At 38.1% G+C, this 24032-nt stretch overlaps 1 protein-coding gene across 8 annotated transcripts in view; it reads right to left on the bottom strand.

Moving 5' to 3' along the window:
• GPATCH8 (G-patch domain containing 8) overlaps positions 1–22581 on the bottom strand; it is a 90634-nt gene extending 68053 nt beyond the window's left edge. For 2 of the 8 annotated variants that reach the window (XM_079133987.1, XM_079133988.1), the window contains exons 1-2: positions 22474–22581; positions 6–80 (exon numbers count right to left, since the gene is read on the bottom strand). In XM_079133987.1, the coding sequence (XP_078990113.1) occupies positions 6–80; positions 22474–22518 (120 nt within the window). In that variant the 5' untranslated portion in view covers positions 22519–22581. Of the gene's footprint in view, positions 1–5; positions 81–22473 lie in introns of those variants that run through there. The other 6 variants (XM_079133991.1, XM_079133989.1, XM_079133992.1 and 3 more) reach the window with 4 other exon arrangements.
• Between the last annotated feature and the right edge of the window lie 1451 nt (positions 22582–24032).

Genomic DNA, 24032 nt, shown 5'->3' with positions numbered 1-24032 from the left:
CTTACCGATTCTATAGGCTTGTCAAGTGATGCTTGTTCAATTTCCAAATGTCCTTCTTCATATTGATCAAAGTGATTACCCTGAAAAAACAAGACTACAGTTATTTTACAAAAGCAATAAATATCAAAATTATTAATAAGGTAATCAAATGAGGGGTTATTTTAAACTTTTCATTTTCAATGAAAAAACAAAATACTACCCCAATATCAGACTTTTTTTTTTTTTTTTTTTAAGTACTGGAGATTCCAGGGACATTCTACCATTTAGCCACATCCCTAGCCCTTTTTATTTTTTATTTTGAGACAGGATCTCACTAAATTACTGAGGCTGGTCTCAAAAACTTCAGATCCTCCTGCCTCAGCCTCCCAAGTAGTTGGGATTACAGGGGTGCTCCATCACATTCAGCACAAATTTAGACTTAAAAAAAAAAAAAATCTATTAACAACTAGGAGCTGGAGTATAGCTCAATGGTAGAGTGCTTGTCTAGCAGGTACAAAGCCCTGAGTTTGAGCCCCAACATAGAAAAGAAAAAGAAAAAAATTATTAGATCAGGTACACAGGTGCAAAATGAAATTTTAAAAGGGGGCTGGGAAGGCTGGGGGCTCAATGGTAGAATGCTGCTTGCCTAGCACACCAAGAGGCCTCAGGTTCAATATCCAGAATCCCTCCTCTCAAAAAACAGGGCTGGGGATTTAGCTTGGTGGTAGAGCAATCCTGGGCTCAATCCCCAGTACCACAAAAACAAAAACAAAACAAAACAAAATACGAAGAAAAGGAAATAGGCATCTTCTAGGAAACATCAAAGATTAGCCTTGCTACACACACACACACACACACACACACAAATCACCCATTTTTCCAAACAGATAATGAATCATTAGCAAAATCTAGTAAGCCTAAAGTTGCTTTTAAAAAATCCTACAGGTAACAAGTTAAAGATGCTTACAGTCAACAAATTAAAGATGCTTAACTTTCTAAACACAGCTAGGTAGGTTTCCAAATCATTCTAGATCTATCAGCTACAATACAAATCAGGATAAATGATACAGTTTGAGTCTAGAAAAAGGCACAGATTTATGATTAATCTTCAACAAAGTACAAAGACAAATTAATGAAGAAATAACAGCATTTTCAACAGATGGTGCTAGAACTAGATTATCTATTTAACAATTGTTAAATTGTTTCCCTATCAATTTAAAGAAACAATTTTAAAATTTTAAAAATTATGAACCATAATTTATTTATTATTTTAGATATACATGATAGTAGAGTGTATTTTGACATATTATATATACATGGAGTGTAACTTCCGATTCTTGTGGTTGTACATGATGTGCAGTTACACTGGTCAGGTATTCATATATGAACACAGGAAAGTTGTGTCTGATTCATTCTACTGTCTTTCCTACTCCCATCTCCCCTCCTCTTCCTTCATTTCCCTTTGTCTAATCTCTCCCCACACCCCTTACTGTGCTAGCATCCGCATATCAGAGAGAACATTCCACCTTTGGTTTTTTGGGATTAGCTTATTTCACTTAGCATTATAATCTCCAGGTCCATCCCTTTACCAACAAATACCATAATTTCATCTTTATGGCTGAGTAATATGCCATTGTGTACATATACCACTTTTTTGTAATCCATTCATCTGTTCAAGGGTACCTAGGTTGGTTCCATAGCTTAGCTATTGTAAATTGAGTTGCTACAAACACTGATGAGACTATGTCACTACAGTATGCTGCTTTTAAGTTCTCTGGGTAGATATGAGGAGTGGGATAACTGGGTCAAATGATGGATAAACTGTAATTTAAAGAATTAATTTGGGCTGGGGATGTAGTTCAGTGATAGTGTGTTTGCCTAGCATGTGTGAGGCCCTGGAATCAATCCTCAGAGCAGACGTTAAAAAAAAAAAAAAAAAAATGCCAGGAGCTGTGGCACACCTGTAATCCCTGTGGCTCAGGAGGCTGAGGCAGAAGAATCCTGACTTGAAAGTCAGCCTCAGCAATTTAGCAAGATCCTAAAGCAACCCAGCAAGACCAGTCTCTAAATAAAATATAATAAAGGGTTGGGGATGTGGTTCACTGGTTAAGCACCACTGGGTTCAATTTCTGGTACAAAAAAAAATGCATTGTAGACCTAAATATAAATCCTAAAATAATAAAGATTCTAGCTGGGTGCAGTGCACACACCTGTAATCTCAGCAACTCCAAAGGGTGAGACAGGAGGATTGCAAGTTTAAGGTCAGTCTGAACAACTTAGTAAGGCCCTAAGCAACATAGTGAGACCCTGGGGATGTGACTCAGTGATAAAGCACATCTGTGTTCAATACCTAGTATCAAAAACAAAAAATCTACAAGAAGATATATAGGAGAATATCTTTGTGACCTTAGGCTAAGCAAAGATTTCTTAGACAAAACACAAAAGCACAATATATAAAAGAAAAACAGGGGCTGAGGGTGCAGCTCAGTGGTAAGAGTATGTGCTTAGCATGTACAGAGGTCGTCCTCAGTTCAAATCCCAGCACACACACTACACAAGACAATCTGAAAAATCTACAATTTACATATGACATTCTGGAAAAGGTAGAACTATGAAACCAGAAAAAAGATTTACTGAAACATTAGTGGTTCCTAAGGGTTTGGGGGAGCAAGAAGGGATGAATAGGTGGAGCACAGGAGTTTTTTGGGGAAGTGGAACTATTCTCTATGATACTATAATGGTGGATACATGTCATTTGTATAAACCCACAGAACTATAAAACCTATAGTAGACCATGCATTTTGACTGATAATGAAATATCTATAATTGTTCATTTATTGTAACAAATACACAAATGTACTGTAACATATGTTCAGGATGACTGGGGTGGGGAGGCTATGTTTGTAAAGGAGGGATTAGATACATGGGAACTCTATTTTCCCCTCAACTTTGCTGGGAACGTTTCAAATAATGCTTGAAAAAAGTTTATATATTTAATTTTAAAAAACACAAAAATGAAAATAAACTCATATTCAACATTTCTAAAGCTTTCTTCCAAGTATTTAAATTTTAAAATTTACCATAAAACTGAAAGGTAACCAATTGACAAAAATGATTATTTCTAAGAAATGAAACAGAGTTAAGAAATTTTCTCATTTTTTCAATTGTTACAATGTAGCCTGAACATTTAAATTTTTGGTACTGGGGATTGAACCCAGGGGTACTTTGCCACTCAGCTACATCCTCACTCCTTTTTATTTTTTAAGACAGAGTCTCCCTAAATTGCTTAGGGCGTTGCTGTACTGCTGAGAACTTGAGATCCTCCTTCCTGCCTCATACTCCGAGATCACAGGGATTACAGGCATGTGCCATGGCACCCAGATATTATATTATTATTATTTGTTTAATAATGTATTTTTATAAATGAGGACCAAATGAGATCACAGGGATTACAGGCATGTGCCATGGCACCCAGATATATTATTATTATTTGTGTTTAATAATGTATTTTTATAAATGAGGACCACAATATTCTAAAAAATTAAAGACAAAGCTAGCACAAAGTTTCCTCACTTATGACAAGAAGTTATTCCAAAAGGTTTGGATAAGAGCACTTCACAAAAAAAAAAAAGAAAAAAGAAAAAAAAACCTTAAGAGGCCCAATGTGTAGAACACAAATCACTTTAAAGGACTAGAAATATGAAGGGTGGGGGCAAGAGCAAGAATATGAAAGTACTGCTGGGCACAGTGGTGCATACCTGTAATGCCAGTGGCTCCAGGGGCTGAGAGGCACTAAGCAACTCAGTGAGACCCTGTCTCTAAATAAAATACAAAACAGGACTGGGGATGTGGCTCAGTGGTTGAGTGCCCCTGAGTTCAATTCCCAGTACCTCCCCGCAAAATAATAATATAAAAATACTGAGTCTTTACAATGGTTAACTTAAAAAACTGAACAAAACAACAAATCCCATCAATATGTACAACTATAATGCACCAATTTAAAATGTGGGGAAAAAACACTACAAAACAGTATCTTTTCATTTTGTCTACATTGTGTTCTGCTGGGAAAAGTGGCATATGTTTGTAATCCCAATGACTAAGGAGGCTGAGAAAGGAGGATCAAAAGCCAGAGGCCAACCTCAGCAATTCAGTGAGACCCTGTCTCAAAACAAAACATTCCTATAATCCCAGTATCTAAGGAGGCTGAGGTCCTAAGCAGTTTAGCGAGACCCTGTCTCAAAATAAAATATAAAAAAGGGCTGGGGATGTGGCTCAGTAGTGAAGCACCCCCAGGTTCAATCCCTGGTACCAAAACAAACAAACGAACAAAAAACATTAAAATGGCTGAGAACATTGCTCAGTGGTAAAGTGCCCCTAGTTTTTATGCCCAGTACCTCTCCACTCAAAAATGAAGATGTTTTGTTATTGTAACCCAACACATAGCATTCACTAATTTTTCTGCCATCTATAATAACTGTCCTGGAACAGGGCATATAAATGAAGAAAGAATACCTGAACTTAAGGAACATGATTTATGGTAAACAGAGAATTACAATATGATAAGTGCCACAAGAGAGGGGTAAACAGAAAGTTGCAGCAGTACAGATTAGTAGCATCAGGCAAGAATGCAAAATGGAAATGAGCTGGATCTCAGTCAGGGTGGGAGCTAAGGAGTAATGTGAAAATTCTCCCATAGGGGGAATGGTAGCGTACAATCCTCCCAAAGTCTGACTTTATAGGGTACAAGATTTATTCTCCAAGTTATATTTATTCAATGTGCTAGTTGAGGACTTTGAGAAGATGGTATGATTACTTGATGAAGAAAAATAGAGGGGAAAAAAAAAGAATAAGAGAAAAGTACGATTTTTCTTTAAAAACTGTTTAATAGAGGACTAGGGAGATAGAGACAGAACAAGTACTTAGCAAGAGAGGCCCTGTGTTCAATCCCCAGCACCAATAAAAAAAACAAAAAACATTTATAAGGGACTGGGGTTAGATAAAAGAAAACTGTTGGAGAAGATAAAAAAGATTGGAAGGGATTGCCTTAAAGATTAAAATAAAGGGCTGAGGTTGTGGCTCAGTGGTAGTGCCTAGCACTGGGTTCAATTCTTAGCACCACATGTAAATAAATACATTTTTAAAAAGGCCCATCAACATCTAAAAAACATTTTTAAAAAAAGATTAAAATAAAAGAAATTAAAGAGTTGTTGTGGTGGTCTATACCTATAGTCCTAGCTACTGTCTGAAGCAGAAGAATGGCTTCAGCCCAGGAATTTGATGTGGGCCTGGGTACCATAGTAAGACCAGGCCTCAAAAAAAATACAGTGGCAGTGGGTTGGGGGTAGAATCTGTCAAAACCAAGAGGAGCTTAAAGGGACATAACAACTAAAAGCAATGAAGTATCCTGTATGGGATCCTGGAACAGAATATGGTCATTAAGGAACACTAAGGAAATCTGAATAAAATTTGGAATTCTGTTAATCATAATTTATCACTACTAGTTCATTAGTATGATAACAAATGTACTAAACTAACATAAGATACTAGGAGAGGGGCTGGGGTTGTGGCTCAGTGGTAGAGCATTTGCCTAACGTGTGAGGCACTGGGTTCAATTCTCAGCACCACATGTAAATAAATAAAATACAGGTCCATTGACAACTAAAAAAAAAAAAAAAAAAGGTATTAGGAGAAACTAGATACTGGGTATGTGAGGTATATGGGAACTCTGTATTATCTTAGCTATTTTACTATAAATCTAAAACTGTCCTTAAATAAAATATTTGTATAAAAAAAGGTTTTGGAATGTCAGTACCTACACACACACACACACACACACACACACACACACACACACACACACATTCAGCTTCTTTCAGCTTTGTATAATACCTTCAAAAAATCTAATAAATGTGTGAGATACTCAGTGTAGGATTTGGAAATCAGAAAATCTAATAAATGTGTGAGATACTCAGTGTAAGATTTGGAAATCAGCTGTTGAATTCAGGATTTTTTTTATCATCCCTATTTTACAATAAGAAAACTGACACAGCTAGGTATGGTGGCTCATGCCTGTAATCCTAGCGACTCAAAGGCTAAAGCAGAAGAATCACAAATTCAAGGGCAGCCTTAGCAATTTACCAACATCCTGTCTCAAAATAAAAAAGTTAAAAAAGGGCTGGAAATGTAGTTCAGTGGTACTGCACCCCCAGGTTCAATTCCTAGTAAGGGTGGGAGGGGAACTGAGAGAGATGAAATCACAAATTCAAAGATTATTGGTTCTTTTTTCTTTTTAGTTGTCAATGGATTTATCTTATTTATTTATATGTGGTGCTGAGGACTGAACCCAGGGCCTCACACATGCCAGGTTCTACCACTGAGTCACAACTCTAGCCCAGACTCTTGATTCTTAGTCCCGTATTTCCACCAATGTATTACACACACACAATCAAAAAAATATAAAAATAAAAAACCTCCATAATTTCAAAACAATATTCTCTATAGAAGGCAGAATTAGTGAAAACCTTCTGTTTATCATAAAAGACAAAAACTAGATTGACAAAGTACTACAGACACAATAAAACAACTAAATGTAATCAATGTAGAATCCTGAGTAGGATCCTAAAACAGAAAAAGGATATTATTTTTAAAACTGCTAAAATTATATCTGTGGTTCAGTTAATAATATTCTGCCATGTTAATTTCCTAGTTTGGGTAATTTTATTCTGGTTATCATAGAGATACTGTAGTACGGCAAGATGAGCAAGCGGAGGTATACCAGAATTCTCTGTACAATTTTTATAGCTACTGTACAAATCTAAAATTACTTTAAATTAAAAAAAAAAAACAAAAAACAACCTTTCAAAGTTATGGCATAATCTCCAAGACATAGTGCTAAAAAAAGAAAAATCTAAGTGCTAAAAAAACGGGCTTGTGTGCTATCCTTTGAGAAGTCAGAATGGAAAATGCATATATGTATATAATGCCTGTATGTGTATCTGTGAAAAGAACTCCCATGTAATTGGAAATAGTGGTCATATTTGTCAAGTGGTTTACTTTTCACTCTGAATCTATTTTTCCTTTTCGAATGTTACGCTAGAAAAGCAAAAAGAGGGAGAAAGGAAAACAAGATGTGATCTTAAACCCTCAGAATACAAACTACAGTAGTAATACTTGTGATGAAGGTGGTGATAACAATAGATATTTTATTTCTTGTCTCCTCTGCTGCTCTCAAATTTTTTTCAATTCATTCTGAAGCACTTATTAAGTTGATTCTTTCCAAAAATAGTCAGTATGATACCTGACTACTTGAAATTCTCAACAGATTCAGGAAAAAAAAAACTTTTTTTTTTTTAGATATTTTTTGGTTGTTGATGGACCTTTATTTTATATATTTATATGTGGTGCTGAGAATCGAACCCAGTACCTCACGCATGCCAGGCAAGCGCTCCACCACTGAACGACAACCCCAGCCCCTGGAAAAGTATTTTTTACTGCTTTCCACTGCTTTCCAAACCTTATTTAAATCTATCAAATTCCTTTAAGGTTAGATGATCATATAATGTATCATACAAACCAAGGCACTTCGAGAATAATAAAGGGAATAGTAATTATTCCAGGACAAAAGGTATAAACCAGAATATATGGTCATTCCAGTAAAATTCACCGATCCTATGTCTATAGAGCATTACTAAAATTTAGTTTTAATAATAATTGCTTGGGCCGGGCACAGTGGTGCACACCTGTAATCCCAGCAACTTAGGAGGCTAAGGTGGGAGGATTGTGAGTTCAAAGACAGTCTCAGCAATTGAGAAAGGCCCTACGCAACTCAGCAAGACCCTGTCTCTCATAAAATATTTTAAAAGGGTTGGGGATATGGCTTGGTGGTTAGGCGCCCCCTGGGTTCAATAGCTGGTACCAAAAAAAAAAAATTGGAATACTTAAGCCATTGTCTAAATCAACTCTTCCTTTCTAAATACTGTCTGTTTTCAGTCAAATTATAGCTCTTCATTTATGCTGATCAAAAATTTAAGTTCAAAAAAATCAGAAAGGAAGCAAGGTCACTTTTTAAAAAAAGGGTTCACAAATGGTATGCCTTTACGCCATGTACAAACAGAGAAACAACATGTATTCCATTTGTTCACAATAAAAAAATAAATAAATAAATAAAGGGTTAAAGATTTTTAATTGAGTGGCTCAGGAGGCTGAGGCAAGAGGATAGCAAGTTCAAAGTCAACCTCAGCAAAAGTGAGGTGCTAAGCAACTCAATGAGACCTGTCTCTAAATAAAATGCAAAATAAGCTGGGGATATGGCTCAGGGGTTGAGCGCCCCTGAGTTCAATCCCTGGTAACCAATCCCCACAAAAAAAAGATTTTTAAGTGGTCCAGGCATGGTGGTGCCTGCCTGTAATCCTAGGGACTTAGGAGGCTGAGGCAGGAGGATGGCAGGTTCAAGGCCAATGTCAGCAACTTACAGGTCAAGGATTCTGCTTCCAAAGGAGACAAATGTGAAAATGTCTCTTAACAAATTCAGCTGTGATGATAACTTTAATATATCAAATAGAGACAGAGACTGTACCCTAAATTGATCGATATAAGTAGAATCTTATTAGTTAACTAGTGATGATTTTGGTGTTCAAAAAAATCCCACAGCTATGTCCTTTTCGTGATTATCTGTATGGTAATTAGTAGAGAGAAATTAAAGTTGAAGAGGAATGAATTATCAGGACAACTATTATAATCCCTCAAATACCAAAATACAATTATGTTCCAGTGCAAAACTCCAAAGTCATGAAGGTATATTTGTCAAGGTAGGAGGATGAGATGTATATTTTATTTAACTTTTGTTGTTGATGATTTTAGTACTGGTGACTGAACCCAGGGTCACTTTACCACTGAGCTACATCCCACTTTTCATTTTATTTTGAGACAAAGTCTAACTAAATTACCCAGGATGCCCTTGAACCTGTGATCCTCCTGCCTCAGCCCCCTGAATCTCCAGTATTACAGGTTTGTGCCACCACACTTGGTGTCAATTTGATTTATAGTTTTTTTAATATTCAGAAATTTTGTGGCCTTTTATTTGGATTCTCAAGTCCTGCAAATGTTAAGAGTAGACCTGCTTACAGGAATGGAGTAGAAGTGACAAAAGTTCCAGGATGGAGTAAGTCAGTCCATATACTCATTGTAAGCGAATTCCCCACCTGTTTTTCTGGTAATAGATCCTGAACACAGGGTCGCTTTACCACTGAGCTACATCCCCAGCACTTATTTTTAATTTTGAAACAGGTTCTTGCTAAGTTGCTTAGGCTGCCCTTGAATTTGCAATTCTCCTGCTTTAGCCTCCAAAGTAGCTGGGACTACAGGCATGTGCCATCTTGCATGGCTCAGCAATTCTTAAAGGATTCAGAAAGGAGATAAATAATAGTTAGGAATTCCTCTGAAACTCATAGTAATGCTGCATTGTTTCTTTTCACTGGTTGGTATGATAGATTCCTCTATTCAGACATTTTGACCAAAATTCCACAACAGTCCACAGAAAAATAAGTGTATTTACAATATGTCACACAGAAGGAAACTCACAACTAAAAGGTGATAATTGTAATTACATAAAACAAATTCAGATTCTGACTATCCATAACACAACCTTCATACTTGAAATATTCCTTAACTGGCATTGTAAGATACCTCAGAAACTAACAGTTCAACCTGAATAATGCACCACGCAGCAGAGTCCCTAGGTCTGAACATTTTTCTCAGATTCTACTAAGCCTCTCTTTCCTACATGACTGCCTTTATTTTTTTAAAAACATGCAATATTTTTATTTTAGACATGCAAAAAAAGCTATTTCAGAATTTACTAATTTAAGTCATGTAACTGTCTATATACATGTAACAAAAGAAACAACATCTTATTACAGTTCAACACACAGCATCCAGGGCAGGTTAAATGCCTGTCTTTATTGAATCTTCAATTCAAATATCACAACTTCTACATGTCACACTCTAACTCAATAAAAGAAAAATGAGTAAAACATGAAAGACTACATTCCAGGAGTTCTAAGTCCAGTGAAGTAAGAAATTATAAGAAGGAAGTATAAGGAGGAGAGGTAAAACAAGAGAGAGCTTAAAGACTGAGACTAGTCCAAAATAACTGCAAGTTCTTTGACCTGCTAGTTGTGTGACCTTGGTTAAGCTTTTAATTTGTAAAATGGGAGTTAACGATAGAATATTCTCTATGGGTTAGTGGGGATTGCATGAGATAATACTGCATAGCATACTGTCTAACACAGAGTAAGTGCTCTGTGCTCTATCAGCTGCTACTATTACTAATAGAAGTGTTATTACTCAAATAAGACCAAAGTGTTGTAGGAGCAAAGAAAATAAAACAACTAACTCTGCCTAGGGAAGATGTCAATGTCAGAAGTAACATCAAATTGAGTCTTTTTTTTTTTAAGTTTAAAAATAAACAGATGGTGCAGATACTAAAGAAGATATAAACAACTTTATGAGGGTAAATGTGAACATTTAAAAGAAATGAACAAATTCCTAGAAACATGTAACTTATCAAAATTAAGGTGGTGCTTGGTCCAAGACCATGGTAGTCACTATTCTGCAGGAGGTGGCATCTGGCACTTACCATAGAAAGCATGCTGCGTCCCCTGTAGCTAGCACCACATCGTGGTGCAGTGTGCACTATGATGCAGAAGGCTATGTGCCTGCACCCAGGAAAGGGCTGCTGTGGTTCAGAGATGGCCTGTGTCCCCTAGGGCCTACTGTGAGATGTCCTGGTAGGAGCTGGACTCTGCCCTCTTAATTGGATTAATGCTGTCTTATGGAAATGAGCACATTCTCACTTTTGTGGGCCAGCGTTAGTTACCTAGAGAACAAGCTGTTATAAAGCCTTTGTGTTTTGCCTCTTTTGCAGGACCCTTGAATGAGCAGGAATTTTGCTAGAGAAGAGCATATGCAAAAGCAAGAATAACCAAAGAGCCTAATCATGTCCAATTAACAATAAAAAATCCAAGATACAGACAACAAGGAGAAAAAAGAAGAAATAGAGTACAGTTGTATAGTTAAGAGTTTTATAAACCAGATTAGTGAGTTTGGATTTTACAATTAAGACGTCAGGAACCATGGGGAAAGTCAAATCTTAAAAGAGGTTCAAATCTGAGTTTACTAACTATATACACTCAATTTCTCTTAAGAAATTTGTAACAGTAAAATGGGGGATATCACCACCACCTGGTTTGGAGGGTGTCTTGGATTAGAAACATATATCTAAAATGCCTTGGTACTAGACCTGGAATGCAATATGTGCTCCACAAATCATAGCTGATACTATTCTCACTAGAAAACAGAGCAGTCAATTTTCCACATCGTAACAATCAGGGGTAAGTTCGTAATATCCTCTAACTTTTTTTTTTTTTTTTTGCGGTGCTGGAGATTGAACCCAGGGCCTTGTGCATGTGAGGCAGGCACTCTACCAATTGAGCTATCTCCCCAGCCCCAATATCCTCTAACTTTACAACAGCCAGTAGAAGTATCATCCAATCTTCTCCAATGGACTCTGTTCTTGCTGTGGTGGTTGATATTTTGTTCTTGTTGTTGTTGGTTTGTTTCTTTGTTTTGTTTTGTTTTGTTTGATGGTGCTAGGGATTAAACCCAGGGTCTCTGTATATGCTGGGCAAGGCACTTACACCCTAAGCCCCAATCTATGCTTTTATTGGAAACAAATGATCAGACTTTTGTCTGTTTTCTATCTTTTTATGATGCCAAGCTAACAAACAGGTACCCAATAATGTCAATAAAAAGCTATAAACAATCAATTAACTTTATTACACCAAGATTTTTTTTTTTTTTTTTTTTTTTTTTTTTTTTGCGGTGCAGGGACTTGTGCCTGCAACGCAAGCATTCGACCGACTGAGCTATCTCCCCAGCCCTCCAAGATGTTTTTAAAACAAAAAAATATCATCTTTAAAGACAAGTATACCAGCTGGGTGCACTGGCACCCGTCTATAATCCCAGCAGCTCTGGGAGGCTGAGGAAGGAGGATCATGAGTTCAAAGCCAGCCTCAGCAAAAGCAAGGCTAAGCAACTAGTGAGGCCCTGTCTACAAATAAAATACAAAAAAATAGGGCTGGGGATGTGGCTCCGTAGTCGAGTGCCCCTGAGTTCAATCCCTGGTACCCTCCCCCACCCCAAACAGACAAGTATACCAACCATTTCTTTCTTAGGAGGGGTGTGCGAGGGGAATCAGGGATTGAACTCAGTGGCACTTGACCACAGAGCCACATCCCCAGCCCTATTTCATATTTTATTTAGAGTCAGGGTCTCACTGAGTTGCTTAGTACCTTGCCTTTGCTGAGGCTGGCTCTGAACTCGCAATCCCGAGACCGGGATTACAGGCAACTATTTCTTACCAATTAATTAATTGACAGATAACACTACCACACATGAAAAAAAATGCTTTGCAAACTAATATAGCACTAACACTCATCTCCTTGAAGAGAGGCCAATCTACACAGCACAGCAGAAAGAAACTACAACAGAAATCAGAAGATCAAAGTTTAAAACTCAACTCTAGAGCCAGGGCTGTAGCTCAATAGTAAAGAGCCTGCCTGGCAAGCACAAGCCCCTGGGTCAGATCTCCAGAACCTTAAAACAAACAAACCAAAACAAACAAACAACAACAACAACAACAAACAAACAAAAACGCTGGGTGCAGTAATCCCAGTTACTCCAGAGGCTGAGGCAGGAGGATCACAGGTTCAAGCTGGAGGACAGTCTGGGCAACTCAGCAAGACCCTGTCTCAGAACAAAAACAAAGGCTGAGGAGGCAGCTCAGTGGTATAGTGCCCCTGGGTTCAATCCCTATTACTGCAAAACAAAAGAAACAAAACAAGTAAGACTCAACTTGGCACCAGAAAAACTACATACCTCAGCTTCAATTTCCTCATCCATAAAATATGATTACTATCTTATTTAGTTCACTGAATTACTAGAATAATCAGAAAAGAATGAAATAAAGGCACTTCTTAAGCCATGACAGTATACAAGTATACCATATTACCATTCTCATCTCCAGGTTAAATGATCTTATAATATCCTGGTTCCTCAGTTCTTTAACTTCCTTTCCTACTTTAACTTCCTTTCCTACAACCATCTTGTCCCTCCATTGTACCTTAGTTATTTCACTCTCATGGTCATTAACAATAATTTCAACATTGTGCTATGCAACCACCAACTTCTATCTTCTCAGTTCATTCTCTTTAGTATACTTAACAAGTCCCTCTAACAAATCTTAGGCCCCATAAGAACCTAAAATATATTGATCCTACCAACTTTTCACCTTCTCATCATTATCATCCATCTCCAAGAACCCCAAAGTCCTCATTCATTTCCCTACCAAGTTTAAAATCACACTGCTCATTGTTATTATCACTCCCCTGTATACAACCTCAATTCACAGGGATCCATTCACATTAACTTTTGTTAATGGAGACTGGTTATCAGAGCTTTAACTCTCTGGATATAGGTTATCTAACACAACTAAACCTCAATCTTGCTATAATAAAGTTGGTAATTTGATGTTTACCCATGAACATCTTAAATCACTACTGCATTCCTGCTTAAAGCACCAAAATAAAACTTACCTTTACAGCCCGAGCTTTTACTCTGTCCTCCCCCTTCCCTCCGGCCCAGTTCTGGAGATCCAACCCAGGGCCCTGGGCACAGTAGATAAGCACAAACCACTGAGCTATATCCCCAGCTCCCACTTGTTTACTTCTGCCCTGGCTATTTTCTCCAAATAAATGTTTTCCCATTCTTTTCCTTTGCTAGGATGCAATGCCATCCTTTAAGAAATGCTAACTTCTTCATGAAGGCATAATCATTCCACTTTAAAGGTTCTTTCCTTAAGAGTTTTGCATTTACTGACTATACAATTCATCTGTTAATCATGCCAGTCTTATGAATAACAAACTAAACATCATCATTACTTTTGTTACTTCTTGATCTAGAAGTCCTTGGGGGAGGAGGAACACTTCTTAACTCCTCCCCACAGACATATACACACTTCTTAGTACAATAACTTTCTCTTTTTTCTTTTTCCCCTTGGCAGTGCTAGAAATTAAACCTAGGGCCTTATACATGCAGTCAGACATTCTACCTCTTAGCTATACCCCAAGTCCCAAATATTTAACCAAGTTTTCAGAAATTGGTCTACATTTTAGAAATTATTCTCAAGGTAAACATACCCCTTGGTATCTCTTGCACAGGTGGTACCCTAAAGTAATATTAAACCAATTAACATTTCAACCACTTTTGCCCTTTAAAATACCTCATAATTTTACTCATAATGACAAGTAAAATTATTGACACCACAGCATAAAATCTATAAGCATCTTCTTAAACTTCTATAGTAAAGACCTAGAGTAATGGGCTGGAGGTGTAGCTCGGTGGTACAGTCTATTCAGCATGTATGAAGCTCTGAGTTTAATCCTTAACACAGAAAGGAAAAAAAAAAATTGTTTTTAAAGACCTAGAGTAGCCAGGCATGGTGGTACACACCTGTAATTCCAGCAACTTGGGAGGGTGAAGAAGGAGCATTGCAAGTTTGAGGTCAGTCCCAGAAACTTAGTGAGGCCCTAAGCAACTTGGTGAGACCCTATCTCAAAAGTAAAAATATAAAAGGGCCAGAAATGTAGCTCAGTGGTAAAATGCCCCTGGGTTTGACACCAGTACCAAAAAAGAAAAAAGAAAACAAACAAAAAACAACAACAAACAAACCCTAGAGTATCAAATTAATTTCTCAATTTTGATCAGCACTGTCTACAAAAGTGATTAAGCAAAAATTAAGCTTTGCTTCCCTCATTAACTCTGGAAAAATAATGTTACATGATCCATAAGATAGGTGTTCACTTTTCCTACTACCATTATTAAAATGTCAGAAGATATGACCAATGACTTTTCTTATAAATTTTAAACTGGAGAGCCATTTTGTATTTCATTCTATAGAACACTAAAATGAGTTGTAATTCCCCTTTGAAATCAATGTAATTGCCAAAGAACAGCAAACTTAACAACTAATAATTGGAACCTCAGGAAATGAGACCAAATGTAATATTACAAAGATATTTTCTGGTGGCTTTAGTGACATGCAATGCAGAATTTATCTCCCTTAAAATGTCATAAGAAAAGAATAATTAAGGAAAGTAACAGGAACCTCCTGTATTGCTCTCTAACAACTTCAATTCCTTACTATCTATAGCATTTACTCAAATATTATGTGCTACAAACCAACCTACAATGCAAGAACAACTTGAGCTATGTTCTCTTCTATTCATTCCTAAATTAAGTATAAAATACTAACCATTGTTTAAAACTCAAAGAAATCATTTAGTATAAGCATGTCAATACAGCATATTCTTTCTTTCAGTTTGGGCATATTTAACTTTTTGCACTAACACTATGCATTAAGAAAATTTGGTTAGGCTTCCACAGTTAAAGGGACAATTCATTTTTTATAAACAGAAAATCACTACAACATCTCCTGGTATTCACTGCAATATCAAATCAATGACTTCTTTCAGAATTTGTGGCCGTCATTTGTAATTCCTTTGGTAATTACCATGAATCTGCTTTCACTAATGCTAAATGGCAATGCTAATATGAAGAGAATTAATGCCAAACATACAAGCAAAAAGTATCAGGCTGTTTCAGGGGAGGAACTTAATAGAATTCAAGAACTGGACTGACGCACACCTACAATCCAAGTGGCTAAGAAGGCTGAGGCAGGAAGATTATAAATTCAAAGTCAGCCTCAGCAACTTACTGAGACTCTGTCTCAAAATAAATGTGACTCAGTGACTGAGTGCCCCTGGGTTCAATCCCTGATATTAAAAAAAAAAAGAAAATTGGATGTATACCTCAAGGTAAAACCCGTTTTCACTAATGAAATATTAGAAACTGATTAAGTCATAAGAATAAAGACAAAACCTCTACACAGGTTTCAGATCCACAGTTCAAAATCTCATGAATTTCTGCTATTCCCTTTCAGAACACAGCTTTTTTTTTCTTTTCTTTGCATTGCTGGGGATCAAACCCAGGGCCTCACACATGCCAGGCAAGTACCCTATCATGAGCTCCACTCTCCAGCTCCTAAAAGAATTCTATCATGAGACTGGGAGTATAGCTCAATGATGGAGCATGTACTTAGCAAGCTTAAGGCCCTGGAGTTAATTCCTGGCACCAAAAATAAGAATTTTTTCAAGATGGGCAGTGGTATAGACCTGTAATCCCAGCAACTCAGGAGGCTGAGGGAGGAGGATCACAAGTTCAAGGCTAGCCTGGGCAACTTAGCAAAACTCAGTCTCAAAAAAATTTTTTAAAAATTTTAAAAAATAGCTGGGGATATAGCTCAGTTAGTAGAGTGCTTGCCTTACATGCACAAGGCCCTGGGTTTAATCTCTAGCACAACAAAATAAATAAATAAATAAATAAATAAATAAATAAATAAATTTATTTTTATAAACCCAAAAGAAAAGATACCCAAAAGATACATTTGGAAATGTATCTTAGCTATAAAGCAGCACAATCACAAAGGCTAATTATGTTTTTTTTTTAATATTTTTAAGTCAAAATTTATCATGTTCATTATATAACATATCATTAAGACCCCAGAAAATGTGATAAAAGGATCACTCTGCAGAGTAGTCTAATGACTTGCACACGAAAGAAAATGGAATAGGGACTTCTGTTTTTCTATATTTTTGACTTTACTAGAACAGCCCTGAAATAATAATTAAGAATATTTTTGTCCAGAGTTGCTTTTTCTTGGCCTCTCATGCCTAAGTATACCACCACATGAAGCCTATAATTACAGTTCTTCACAACCCCAATATAACCCCCCCCCCAAAATCTTATGTCTCTGTGGTGTTATTCCTTAATATGTCCCACATTTTCAAGTGTTTTCTGCTTCAATTATATACCCTTCACTCTTTAAATCACCTTCAGGGAACCTTCCCTATGTTGATCTTACTTTGGTCACTCTTGAATATATTAGCCAATAATACTATCATTTTGCATTTGTTAATAATCATACCAATTCATCATCATCATTTTGAAACTGGTACAGTTCCAACCCTTGCCACCTATCATACTAACGGAATGGAAACAGTAATTATTTTGCCTAAGTTTCAGTATCCCAAGCAAAACTGACATAGCTTGTGGCATTTCTTCCAAAGAGACACAGGAAACAATTAAAACACTCACCCATATGCTATCTCTGGCATGCCTGCTTTAGAATGCCAATTCTATTACATAGAACCACACAATGTACTAATCAGCTTCTGTGACTTAAGTATCTTAAAACTATTAACCTCTTCATTTAATGGTTTCAACTAAGAAAAATCTGAAGGTCATACCCTGGAACCATATAGGAAATAAAATAAGGGGGCAAGAGGTATAGTTCAGTGGTAAAACACTTGCCTACCATGCACAAGACTGGCGCCAGCACTTTAAAAAAAAAAAAAAAAAAAAAAAAATTTTTTTAAATCAGCCAAGATAACGTAGATTTACAAAGATAAAATACCACTTTAAAAAGCTAGAGGGGAAGGCTGGGGTTGTAGCTCAATGGTAAAGTGCTTGCCTAGCTTGGGTGAGGTACCGGGTTCAATTCTCAGCTAAATAAATAAATAAATAAATAAATAAATAAATATTTGTAGATGGAATCCTACAATATACTACATAAAAAGTAATACATTAACTTACTTGTTGCTATTTAACATTATGATCACTTAGATGAATTCTAGAAAGTTCCTGGGCAACTTTTACCTTTTTTTTATGGTACTGGGGATTTAACCGGGGTACAACCTCAGTCTTTTTATTTTTTATTTACAGAGAGGGTCTCACTAAGTTGCTTATGGTCTCAAATTGCTGAGGCTGGCCTCAAGTTTGATATCCTCCTGCCTCAGCATCCCATGTCTCTGGGATTACAGGCATGTGTCACCATACCTGGCCTCATTGATCTATTACTATCATTAAAAATCTAAAGAAGACTGAGTACAGCAACCATCAGTCTTCTGTGGATGCACTTACTAAAGAACATTTCTTCACTAGCATTCAACTGTATCACCATTAATGGCTGCACAACAATAAATAATAAAAAGATAAACAACTTACCACCCCAACCTGTGCTAGAGATCCAACCCAGGGGCTTGCAAATGGTAGGCAATTGCTCTACCAAAGCACTGTATCTTAATAGCATCTTAGAGCTGTACAACATAGATAAAACCAACTTTAATGGATCTGAAATTCAAAATGGTGACTACATCTGTATCTTAAATTATGTTATGTATTTTCCATTAGTTTGTATAACACTTTGATCTGTAAATAAATAAGTCTTATTTGGTAAATATAGACAGAAGTCACATCTTACTCAGAAACTGGTCAGATTCTTAAAGGAATAGCTAAAACTCAAAACATTTTTTAAAAAATCAGTCAAGATAACGTAGATTTACAAAGATAAAATACCACTTTAAAAAGCTAGAGGGGGGGCTGGGGTTGTAGCTCAATGGTAAAGTGCTTGCCTAGCTTGGGTGAGGTACCGGGTTCAATTCTCAGCACAATAAATAAATAAATAATAAAGGTATTGTGTCCTAGGGGAGGATGTAGTGGTAGAACACTTGCCTAGTACACACAAGGCCCCGGGTCTGATGCCCAGTAAAACAAAAATAAATACATAAATGAATATGTAAATATATCAAATCAACTTTTAAAAAGTTGGACAGGAGGCTGGAAGTATAGCTCAATAGTAGAGCACATGCCTAGCATGCACAAGGCCCTGAGCTTGATTCCTAGCAAGGGACTAAACCTTGACAAAAGGATATCTAAACTAAATCAGTTAACAATATATCCTTGACACAGTATAACTTATCAGTGTCAAGAAGCCTCCCTAGAAGTCCCTGGCAGATCAAAAAGAAACAGATCTGGACAAAACAGAACACAGTAAAAATTGCAATTGTATCACCTTTCTATAAGTTCACTTATACTTTGTGACCTGTAAGTTTATCCTCCACATTTGATGACTCATGTACAGCTATAAAAAATATATAATTGCCAGCAGAGATAATTTGAGCACAGGATTCAAAAAGTCATTCTGAATTCAGGTTCTGCCATTTAACGGATGTGTTATACACATCTGTTTCCTTAACTTTCTATGCCTCAGCTATTTCATCTGAAAATTGGAGTAGTAGCTATCTTATAAGGTTATTGTAAAGATTATGATGACACACATAAATCTTATAGAATAGTATCTGGGTTTTGTTTTGTTTTGGGGTATCCAGATTGAACCTAAAGACACTTTACCACTGAGCTACATACATTCCCAACCCTTTTTACTTTGTAACAGGGTTTTACTAAGTTGCTTACCTCTCCAAGTTCTTGAGGCTGGCTTTGATCCTCCTGTCTCTGCTTCTCAAGTCACTGAGATTACAAGCATGCACCACTCCAGGCACCTCTTTATTATTATAATAGTAACCAAATTTTTTAAAAAAATGTATATCACTGGTAACAATTACTCTTTATATTCACAAGGGCTTCAAATGGCATACCAACGTTAAGTTTCTCACTATATTAGACAAAACACCTTTGAGCTGAGGTCTAGCTCAGTGGTACATCCCTTGTCTAGCACCTGTGAAGTCTTGTGTTTGACCCTAGCGCAAAAAAAAAAAAAAAAATTGAAACTTTCAATATTCACAAAAATCTAATAAGCCCAACTCTTTTCTACCACGTTCAAATTCAAGAGAGAACATTCAAACTCTCCAAAATTTGCACTTGATAGTAAATTGGGAAAAAGTGAAATTTTTAAATCTTAAATTATATTGCCAAATTAAAGACAAAGAAAATGAGAGTCATTTGGAACTTACCAGAGAAGATGAACAGAGAAATTTCCAATGCTATGAGATCTGCTTAAAGCAACAAGATCTATCTACTGTGTTTGGAAACCTACTATGGGTTTGTTTTCAAGTGTAGTCAGTGGTTTCAACTCATTTATCACTTAAACCTTAAAAGGAGGCCACATTTAATCTTGAATAACATGAACTTGAAAAATGTTTCAGATACATTATTTGCAGAAGCATCCTATTACATTTCATTTTTTTCTGCAATAGTAAATCAAGGGCATCATTAATGAAAGTCAATCTATATTTTCCCCTTTAGTAAAAGCCACCCAGAAAAAAAATACCACAGTTTTCTCCTCCCTATCCCACCCCCATGCTGGGGACAAACCCAAGGTCTTATGCATGCTAGGCAGGTGTTCTACCACTGAGCTACACCCGCAGCCATTAAGGATTTTTAAGTGAATGCTTTTCAGAAATGTTAGCATAATAGTTTACAAAAGGGGTAGGGGATGTAGCTCAGTTTTAGAGTTCCTGCTTAGCACGCACAAAGTCCTGGGTTAGATACCAATCACCACGAAAAAGCATGGAATCAAGCGCGGGGGGGGGGGGGGGGGGGGGGGGTATGGTTTGTCACAAAAATTTTAACATCTTTTAATTGTCTAAAAGGCTTCCATTCCCAATACTCTATTTACCCAAAATGCTGGAACATATGAATTTAAAAAAAAAAGAAAACATTTTCCTGGCTGAACCAACACAGCACAGGTGGGTTATTTCAACATAAAAGCAGAAAATTAAATTGTATGTATCTTCAAATGACCACTAAAACAACTAAAATCAGGTCTTATAGTAACCCCCTCAGAAGAAAGCCATCTCAGAAACTAGGTACTGAAAAGAATAACCTCAATTGTGAATGTGTGTGTGTGTGTGTGTGTGTGTGTGTGTGTAACAGCATTCACACCCTGCTGCCTACAGTTTCAAAATCTTCATTCAACATCCGCAAACCCTGTCTGTTTGATAAGCCTGCTGAAATTCTGTTTGACAGCCACTTTTCTCCAAAACTTAAAACTATCCATATTATGTTTTCAATTGTATTAGGTCACCTTGGAATTCTCTTTTCTAAAAGGCATCTGAAGGTTTTTCATTATCAATACGTCTCCTTAAAAAATTATTTAAAAAAGTTTCACACATTGTATCCCACTCATGTTTTCTGGGGCGTGCTTAAAACAAAGTCTTTCTCAGGGGTCAAATGGCTAGCATGAACTGCTCCAAACTTCAGTGGACCTTCCTGGTATTCTTAAAATACCCCTGAGCTTCTGTATTGTGCTGCAGCTATTGAGCAGACGCATGATCACAAGGCTTTTCAACAGTCCCCAGATCCCTTAATGCTGCAAAACTTCTCATAGTGTTCCATGTACCCCACTGTTAACAGAGTTGGTTTTAAACTGTTAAACTGCTTTATCTGCTTATTTACCAACCCAAACATCTCAGGGAATTCGAACCCTTCAACTGCTTTCTGAAACACATCTAGAATATCCCGGTGTTGCTTTGAGGAAGATCTGCGGCGAGATTAAAAACTTGAGTCCTGAGGTTCATCCCCTGACCCAAATTGCTGTTGCCAGGATATGCGGTAGTAATGCAGTGGTTTCTTTGGGACTCAGAGGACGTATTTTACCTAGAAATAGCCAATCTCTACTAAATCTCTTTCAGTCTCTGATATTTCTGCGCAAACAATGCCCAACAGTAATATATTTTAAACAGCCAAAAGACGAGTTTTCTATTCAGCCTTTTTTTTCCCCCCCTAAATAAAACTTGCCATCACAAGGGTATTTTTCCATACCAACGTCTGGAGGAGAAAAAAAAAAAAAAAAAAAAAAAAAAAAATCTTGCTATTGGCACTTGTTATCACACACTTGGAAAGGCCATTATCATTATGCTTCTTACAAATCTCCTTTCGAGGTAGGATTTGCAGTTAAGCTGGTAGCGGCCCACACTCCTATAACTTATTGTTTTCCAAGCCCAAATAACGGCCTAATAACAACAGCCCTATCAATACCCGGAGAAATTTCAATCTTCGACTAACAAAAAAAAGCGTCTAATAACCAAAGTACCCTTTTCCCGGATGAGAAAAAAAGGAAAATCAAGACAATAGAAGAATATATCTATCACAGTGAAGAAAAAGCGGAGGATAACCCCAAGAAGATCCGTGTGAGCGAAACCTGGCAGGCGTTGGGAAGCCCTGGCCTCAGCAGCACTCGCCCCAAGCCTTTCCAACCCAGCCAACGCTCTTTTCCCCCGGGAGCCAGTCCAGCGCCCGCGCAGGACCCTGATCCGACGAAAGCACAGCCCCCCACAAAAGCGCCCGGCTGGGGTTCCGAAACGCAAAGCCAAACCTGGGCTTAAAAAGATAAGAAAATGCGGGTAAGAGATGCGGCCTCGGCTCAAGCTGAGAGGCCCCTGGAGAAATCCGAGCAGAAGAGCGAGGCGGTTCGCCAGCCCGAGCAGTGCCCAGAAGGAAAGCCAGTCAGGCGACAGGGACGAGGGAGATTCCGGGATCCGCCAGAGGCTTCCCCGGATCCTCGGCGAGGCCCGTGTTTACCTGAAAGTCTCGGTCCTCGTTGAAGCGGGAGAAGCGGTCCGCCATTTTGCCGCCTTCACTCCTCTCAGGACGACGCTCTCCGGTTCGCTCCTTCCCTCCCGCGACGCCCGCCCCCTCCCTGGTTCCCCGCCTCCTCCCACGCCCACCGGGCGCGCGCAACCGAGGGAGTGAGCGAGCGAGAACGCGCGTCCTGACGGGAGCCGCGTCGGCGCAGGCGCCTCCCAGCCCCGGAGGCGGAACCCCCCTCCAAGTCCCGGCTCCGAGAACCCCCAGAGCAACTCGGGGGACCGCGCGTGCGCCCTCGCGCCCGAAAGACAGAAGCACTTCCGGAGGGAAAGGTCAGAAGGGCAAGGTGCGGCTCGCCCTGGACGTTTTCCTCTTGCCCTCTCCGGTAGTGTCTTTTCTCGCAGTTGTTTTTGTGTTCGCAGAAGTCTACCTTCTTCGTTATTCACCAAATGACAGCATCATGTAGTGACTGGAAATGCAGACTTTAGAACCAGACTAGTTTCTATCTTTTTAAGTGTATTTTTTAATGGACACATAATATTCGTACTTATTTCTAGGGTCCATACAGTATGACAGTTCGATACCTGTATACAACGTGTAATGATCAAGTCACGGTAACTGGACTATTTAGTGTCCGATCTTCTTTCACCCTGAAGACGGAAGAGGAAGAATCCTTTCTCCCATAGGACTTATATTCCAGCGAGGGAAGTCAGATAACTAGTAAAATAATTACATAACTGAACACTTAACGACAAAACTGAGTGCCGTGGTGAGAAGGACCACCTCTAAAATGACCTTGGTCCTAAGGCACAGCAAGGGGCTCCCAGCCTTGGGGCAGAGGGAACACTAGACTTAACAGCCCAAGACTGGAAAGAGCTTGACATTTTCGAGAAATCCTTGGAGAGAAGTATTTCTCAAGGGACTGAAGTTGATCCAAATCAATTAAAGTTCTCTGGGTTTCAGTTTACTTTGTGTGTGCGCCCGCGCTGGGGATTGAATCCAGAGCCTGGCGGGAGAACTGGGGATTGAACCCTGGGGTGCTTTACCATTGAGCTACAGCCCCAGCCCTTTTTATTTTTTGTGCCAGGTGTCTCTTGTTAGGCGGGCCTCCAATTTGTGATTCTCCTGCCTCAGCCTCCCAAATCACTGGGATTACTGTTGTGTCACCCTACTCTGACATGCGTCCTTTTTATAAACTGAAAATTGAATTTAGTAATTAATCTTTACTGTGCCTGCCCAGTGCTGACTTTCTGTGGGTCAGGAATCAGTTCTTCCATCCCATACCCTTCCTGAGGACCTCACCCAGTACTCCAGCACCCCTAGCCAAAATACATAGGAAGGGTGGCAGGACTTCCCTGGTTTTGAAAAGAGTAGTTGACAGAAATCATAATGGAAAAATGATCCTTACTCTACCCTGAAAGAATCAAATGGAATGTAATTTTTTGGAGGACGGTTGTGTATCCTTCACCCTTTTGTTATCCTCAGCCCCCACACAACTTCCAGGCCTTGCAGAATACAGTAAGAATTCCCTATCTAAGGGGAGGCAGAGCCCA

Source organism: Sciurus vulgaris, assembly GCF_902686455.1.
Source record: "Sciurus vulgaris genome assembly, chromosome: 3".
In the NCBI taxonomy this organism is placed as follows: domain Eukaryota; kingdom Metazoa; phylum Chordata; class Mammalia; order Rodentia; family Sciuridae; genus Sciurus; species Sciurus vulgaris.
The sequence above is the reverse complement of the archived record's forward strand: the minus strand, read 5'-3'. Positions and strand labels throughout refer to the sequence as shown.